Below are 6,989 nucleotides of genomic sequence, written 5' to 3' on the forward strand. Positions count from 1 at the left end.
GAATTGAGTGCTTGGTAGAATACAGTACAGTACGGACAAACAGTAGAACGAGAGTAAAGCGGTTATACGATCTTTTGGATAACAGTCCCAACAGGCCTCTCCACAATCCCCATCACACCATCAACCACACTCCGTCGCGCAGCATCACTAGACACATTTTTTCCAGCCAGATAATTCAACCACACCAACCGACTAATCCTCTCATCATCAACGCGGCCCAACCAGGAAACCGGCTTCCCAGGCCCAGGCCGAAACAGCGCATCGAGTTCTCCGCGCGAACTTCTTGTCAGAACCAGTATCTGCCCCTTAGGCACGCTCTTCCGCTGTCCACCGCCAAAAAGACCCTTGAAGGAGTTCAGGGATGAGCCGAAGGTATCGTCTTCGTATTCGCCTTGTGCGGAGGTACTTGCATCAGCGTTGGCGCGGGTGTTGGCCTTTTGAGCGCGCGCTGTGATACCACGGACCCAGCCATCGCGCAAATGCAGGAAGTCTGTGTTCCGCGTAGGCACGATGCGGAAAGCCGTGCGCAGACCGTCCTTCTTCAAAATCGCGTCCCAGACATCATCGCCTATTTCGGGGTCGAGCAGGAGGTTTTTGAGTTGCTGGCGCTCTCCTGGGACCAGAGACGTGGCGTAGTTCGCGCCCGCACCCCCGGTAACCGCGCTGGTATTATCGCCGGGCGGGTTCAGTGCGGTACGAACGAGCCGCTGCTGGAGCTCGGAGATGTCAGCTGTCGCGACGTACATCCCGACAACGTAGACCTGGATAGAAAGGAAAGAAACGGTGCGGATCCCAAGACCCAGCAACTGGTATTCATCCTCTTCAACTGATGACGGGATATCATCACCGGGATTCAAGTTCTCGTCCAGGGTCTTCGGAAGACGAATGGTACTCGGGAAATGCGGGATCGTGCTTGTTCCTGTCTCGACAAAGTCTGCACCATCTTGGATCACGGAGTGGCCGCTTGCGTCGTTGGGAAAACCGGGTGGTCCGTCCATTTTCATGGCTCCGGGTGTGGTCTCAGGTGCAGTCCCGTCTGCCTTATTTTGTTCTGCCTGCTTCAGGCCAAACACATCTAGCTCAATCATGCCATACATCGCGACCGCGCAGGCTGCGATCCCCGCGGCTGACCGGGTCATCGACCGGCGGGTGTTGGTGATGTCTTGGGTTTTGCTTGGGCGTGCATTGCCGGTGCGGAGGGGGTTTGCGTTGGTGTTGCGGAGGGGAGAGGTTCGTGTTGAGAAGAGGCGAGGGTTCGTGTAGTGGGTGAAATATTGGCGACGGATGCAGGGGCCGCAGGTTCGTATGGGTGTTGCCATTCTGTAAAATTGGTCTGGTTTCGAATGTATATACTCTGTCTGGCTCTGGGATCACTGCAGATGGATGGTCTGAGATCGGCGATGACGGACACGTGATGTGGGTCTACCCTGTTTCCTAATTGGGATGCTTATTGTACGGTGTTGGATTGGTGAAGCGAGTTGTGTTCTTGATGGCGGTATAACAACAGAGTATGGTATTAAAAAAACAACATGAAAACATAGAGGCGATTAGAAATCACGAACACCCGCATCAATATCCTTCCGACACTTATTGCATACAAACGAAGAACAAACAGCACAGGTAAACATGGTACTATCGTTCAACCCATCCGCAATCATCTTATCTCTGGGCCTTGTCGCAAAGCGACCCGTTTGTACACACGCAAGTGATACTCCCGGTGGCTTCATACAAAGGAGCATTAGACCCCAACAGCACTCACACTCAAACTGCAACTCGATATCGAACTCCCAGTGCTCAACAGGACGCCACCCGTGCAGACAGTTAAATGGGACAATGCGCTTTGTATCTTTAATGATGTACGCTTCTATCCTGTCGTTGTAATCTATGCAGTTGGCTGCCTCGTCTTCGCTGTCCGTGGTATGCGGAGTCCCAAGGCCATTCTCGTCCTCGCCCGATGTCGAACAAACCTCGCCTTCATGTTCGAGGCAGCCAAGTTGCCCCTGTACGGTGTTGCATGGCCATCCTTCGCATGCCTCCACGTCCCGGAAACAGTACCAGCACCAGTTCGCGCCGCAGCGGCAGCGCATGCTATTACATACAGCGTCGACTTTTTCCACCGCCGTGCGACACTTCGGGCACCGCTTTGCACCGATATCCTTTAGAGCTTGGTCTAATTCTGGTGTGATACTATCGTCACTATCACATACCCGCTTTTTATGAGCCACCTGAATACAAGTGGTGCAGATATCAACACCACACTCAGGGCAGTTGATAACAGATCCCTCGTCCTCCTGCATCGATGACACAGACGCACGCAGCCCCATAAAAAGCCGCGGGGTCAAGAAAGCCGAGCACGCAGGAACAGGACAATAGCGCCGCTCCGCCGTATTCCATTCCTCGTGCTTCTCTTTGAACGTCTCCACCTCGGCACCTGTAAGCATTTGTCGACCTAAGGCGAGGGGGATAGCCATTCCGCAGCAACGAGGTGGCATGCACTCTTCGTTCTGGGTAGCGAGAATGAAGAATGTGCGGAGGCACCCTTGGCAACTGAGGCCGTTGCACTCCATACAGGTCTGTAGTGGCTTGCCTCTGATAGGCAGCGAGCAGGAGACACAGGTGCCAGCGACATTGGTGATGGAGGTAAAATTTTCATCGGGGACGCTGAAGTACAGTTCTAGGTCCTCCTCTTCAGTTTCGACTTCGGCTTCGAGGCCTGATAATTTGTCGTCGTTGTCATAGTCTAGGCTAAAGTATTCAGGGCAGTACTCAGCCACGAGGATCTCGACTGTCCCAACAACTAATCCGAAAACGAAGAAAAATAGACCATTTAGGATGAGGAAAAGGAAACCAAGATAGCCACAGCCTCCTTCGATTGACATGGTCTGCTCGAACAGAATATTGGTGTAAGAGACGATGGCTTTCCATGGAGATGGCCTTTTCTGGATGTCTTGAAGCTGTTTGGCGTCGATATTAACAGTCATTTCGGTTGTTAGCTTGTTGTTTGATGTTGAAAGATCGTTGATAGATTGTTGTAGGTAGGCGAGTAGGTGGGAGGAAGATGGAAAAACGAGACACGAATTGATTCGGATGGATTTTTTTGCGAGTACCTTGAGCTGTATGTCTGCTATCTGCTGCCTATACGTATTCTGTATTGGGGACGTAGCGAAAAGAGGTTCCGATTCCTATCAAGGCAGTATATTTCGCGGACCTTGGTTCAGGCGCTAATGAGTATTGACTAGGGCATTTTGCAATTGACATACTTGCGTAGCATAATCAAGCTTAGTTCTAAAGCTCACTAACTGTCTGCCTACTTAGAATATACGTTATTCATACTCTTTGAATATCCGATGCTAGTTTCTTTGATACAGATGGGACAGTATGTTGCCCGTTTGTAAGGCTCTTTTCTTCTGTGAGGGTGAATGGTCATTGCAAACATATGATGACATAGCTGTGAATACTTCTTATTAGGGTTTTCCTGCTTCCAGAAATTAACCGTCATTGCAGGACTTCCCAGTGGCAGGATTGTACAAGTTACTCACATATCCATGACCACAAGGCCTACTTACTAACTTAATTGTTTAAAAAGAACCCTGAGCGTTCACTGGCAGAGCCTTGCGCTTCCCATTTTTTTCGCTAGACAGTTTCTCTCGGTTTCCTCGACATAGATGCCACAAATACAGATTCAATCACAACAAGGTTGGATGACTTCTCGCTCCAAACTTTTAAAATTCCAACGTCAGGTTCCGAAGACAAAAGGTTACTATACTAGACAAACTAGAATGGTGTTGCCCATCGTTATCGAGGGCGGATGGAGTGAGACTGGGTCACAACTATATGCAGGTAATAACTTGTAACTCAGTGACACAAAGGAATTCATCTTAATCGTTTTGCTCATCAAATAAGTGAGAACTGGTGCAGAGATATTGAGCATGGGTGCCAGTAATTTCGTGGAATTTTTTGGGAACGAAGCAAGCTATAATAGCTTATTGCGTACAGGTGCGCTTCTATTGTAAGATAGCTGACAGGATGCTTAGTTGTCCCAGCAGTGGAAAAAGCAATGGTTGAGTGGCTACTTCACAGAGGTGGCATGCAAGTGGATAAGAAACCTAGGCGCTTGATACCAAAAGAGACGCAATGAGGCTCAGAAGGTTGATCAAGCACCACTATGAATATGAGTTAAAGCAACTAGCTGCCATAAGTCTCGAAGAGCCCAGGAAAATACGAGGCCTGCAATAAGTAAATAGCGAGCAGGGAACAAGGCAATATTGTCAAGAGGAGAAAGAACTGGACAGAGGAGGTCGAGGCTCTTCGGTAGAGAAGCCGAGGTCTCATCGATATATTGCAAAGAAAGCAATGGCGCTTGTTATGTGGTCGCAATGGCAGACGACCCCATAGCTGTAGCACACACCTTCCATCTATCTGCATGCCCGGCACGAGAAAGCACCAAGGAGAGCAAGGAAGTGACCAGGACTCGCAAGGCCATTATACAGTAAGCGGTCATGTCCAAACACCTGGCCCAAGGTCGTGTTGTAAAAAGGGAGGGTTTTACGCACGTCATGTTGGTAAAAAGCCAGCCACGATGATAGGAGACCCACGTCAAGCAGAATAGATCAAGCTCAAGATTCTCGTTTGTTGTCTGAAGCAGAACTTGAAACATTTTATTCCCAGACGGCTCAAGAAGCGGCCATCCATAAGGCTGCCGACCAACAACAGCGCATTGGCCTAGCTACTACAGTTAGGCATGCTCTGGTTGTTTACTTGAGCAAACTGACTCCACACTCGACGTCGTCGGTGTTTTCCGGGCTACAATCTTGTTGTCTGTCTCATCGTTGTCCTATTTGAGATAGGACAATTCGCTCATATCACGGAAGACTATCTCGGAAGCAGCTACTTTATAGATCAATGAATGGCGGGAATTATTTCTCGAAGAGATGATTATTTTATAGGATGTACCAACAAACAGGCTTGTAGCTCGCATGCATAGACTCGTGCGAGCGAAATTTAAAGAGAAAGAAAGAAAAGGTATTATATGAAACTCTTGAGGTCAATGTGAAATGGGAAGAAAGGAAAAAGAAAAAAAAAAAAAAAACATCCCCCGAGCCGGAATCGAGCCAGCGACCTTTCGGTTACAATATCCATTACAGCCGAACGTCATATCCAACTAGACCATCAGGGGTTTCTGTTAGAGTTTAACTTGTAAATTTCTTACTGAAACCAACAAAGCATATCCTGAGTTACGTCCTGTGCGTAAGTCATAACTAGGGCAATCATTATACAGATTTTCCTGGCTCTAACGTGATTTGTATGATCTTTTGAAGAAGCGCTTCAAAGCGACGACATGATTTCCACCCCCGGTATGTTGTATATCCCTGGGAAAAGAGGAACTTACTCTCACCTTATTTTACAGTTGCCGGATTAATACGGTGTCACTGGTCTGTCCATCAGGGTTCTGTCTGCGGAAGACAGATTTCAGATCATAGGACATGTTACATCAAGGAGAGCATGCTGTCATCTCTCGTCATTCTTTTATTCTTGGCAAAGGTCAAGTATAAATGGGTGCCATGGTGAGTTTATTGAGTTGTCTGTAAAGGGTTAGACACTACTGTTACAGATCCCTAATGCACTAATCTCACGTAATTATGCGGGGAGTCAAGGCAGAATCATTGGGCCGTAAGCTATGGTAATAATGCAGGAAGGACAGGGATCAGAGATGGTAGTTAACGAGCGCATTACGTGATCAGCTACCATATACCATGGCTTGGTATTGATAGATGGTATACAAGCGGAGAATATATAAGGACACTCATTCGTGTACCTAGTTTAGTTCTTCGCAATCAATCCAGTTAATCAAGAATTGGTTACCTCCTAGTTTCTGACTCGTCCGCACTTAACCAACAACCCAGCATACGTGCTCGGGTGACCTTGTTTCTCTATTTGTTATCTTTACAGTTTCTACTTGTTGATTACCTTACGGAGCTTGGACGGGGGAGATACCTTCGACGTGATATACAGAGGACCTGGATTGTCATTGAGCATACGATTACTTGGAAGACACTTAGGGTAAGTGTCCTGTCTCGAAATACAACTAGAGCCCTAGGTACGATACGAGAGAAGCCAGGTTGTGACACCTACTACGTACCGAGAGACGTCTCAACGTCTCTCGGATTAAAGCTATTCAGAAAGTGGGCCCATGGACGAACGAGACCACGTGATAGTCTGGCCATCTTCTCAGATGGCCGCCGCTCCGTACACATTTCTTCTTCAACGAGTTCTTTTGCACGCTACATCTAGTTATAGGTAGCTGGGCTACGGCTCATGACATTGTCTGCCAATAGATCAGGAAGGGACTGGGTTTCTACTCCTTGCTCTGGTCCAGTATCTTTCAGCACCATACGCATAAAAAGAAATCACAAAAGACCAAGTTTCAGATGCAAGCTAATTGTGCTAATAGGAAGCCTGGAACACTTCCGCTCCCAAGACGCCCCAGGAACAATAATCTATATATATTGTCACTCCAGCAGCAGGGCATCGAGCGGATTCAATTGATAAAGCATATTGTACAATACGGCTGAGCCCGGCTACTTTGTGGGGATGTGTTTGATATAGCATGACTTAAACCAAACCTGGTGTCACAACCTGGCTTCCCTCGTATTATACCTAGGGTTCTAGTTAGTTGTATTTCGAGACAGGACACTTACCCTAAGTGTCTTCCAAGCACTCATATGCTCAATGACCATCCAGGTCCTCTGTATATCACGTCGAAGGTATCTCGCCCCCTCCAGGCTCCGTAAGGTAGTCAACAGGTAGAATCAGTAAAGGTAACAAATAGAGAAACAAGGTCAACCGAGCACGTATGCTGGGTTGTTGGTTAAGTGCGGACGAGTCAGAAACTAGAAGGTAACCAATGCTTGATTAACTAGATTGATTGCGAAGAACTAAACTAAGTGCATGAATGGAGTGCCCTTATATAACCTCCGCTTGTATACCAT

The 6,989-nt window shown here is 47.8% G+C and overlaps 2 protein-coding genes and 1 non-coding gene across 3 annotated transcripts; all 3 read right to left on the minus strand.

Annotated features, from left to right (window-relative positions):
* Nucleotides 1-62: 62 nt before the first annotated feature.
* Nucleotides 63-1,319, minus strand: EURHEDRAFT_444961 (chalcone isomerase domain-containing protein; the record flags this gene model as incomplete). The annotated part of the gene is made up of 1 exon (XM_040783499.1): nucleotides 63-1,319. The coding sequence occupies one exon, from the start codon at nucleotides 1,317-1,319 to the stop codon at nucleotides 63-65; it is 1,257 nt and encodes a 418-aa protein (XP_040643058.1).
* Nucleotides 1,320-1,547: 228 nt separating this feature from the next.
* EURHEDRAFT_382468 (uncharacterized protein) lies at nucleotides 1,548-2,981 on the minus strand (the record flags this gene model as incomplete). Its single annotated transcript, XM_040779538.1, has 1 exon — nucleotides 1,548-2,981. The coding sequence occupies one exon, from the start codon at nucleotides 2,979-2,981 to the stop codon at nucleotides 1,548-1,550; it is 1,434 nt and encodes a 477-aa protein (XP_040643059.1).
* A 2,110-nt stretch (nucleotides 2,982-5,091) lies between these two features.
* EURHEDRAFT_t12 lies at nucleotides 5,092-5,176 on the minus strand. The gene has a single exon. It is a non-coding gene; the product is annotated as a tRNA-Tyr (tRNA).
* Between the last annotated feature and the right edge of the window lie 1,813 nt (nucleotides 5,177-6,989).

The sequence above is a fragment of the Aspergillus ruber genome (genome assembly GCF_000600275.1).
Source record: "Aspergillus ruber CBS 135680 unplaced genomic scaffold scaffold00001, whole genome shotgun sequence".
In the NCBI taxonomy this organism is placed as follows: Eukaryota; Fungi; Ascomycota; class Eurotiomycetes; order Eurotiales; family Aspergillaceae; genus Aspergillus; species Aspergillus ruber.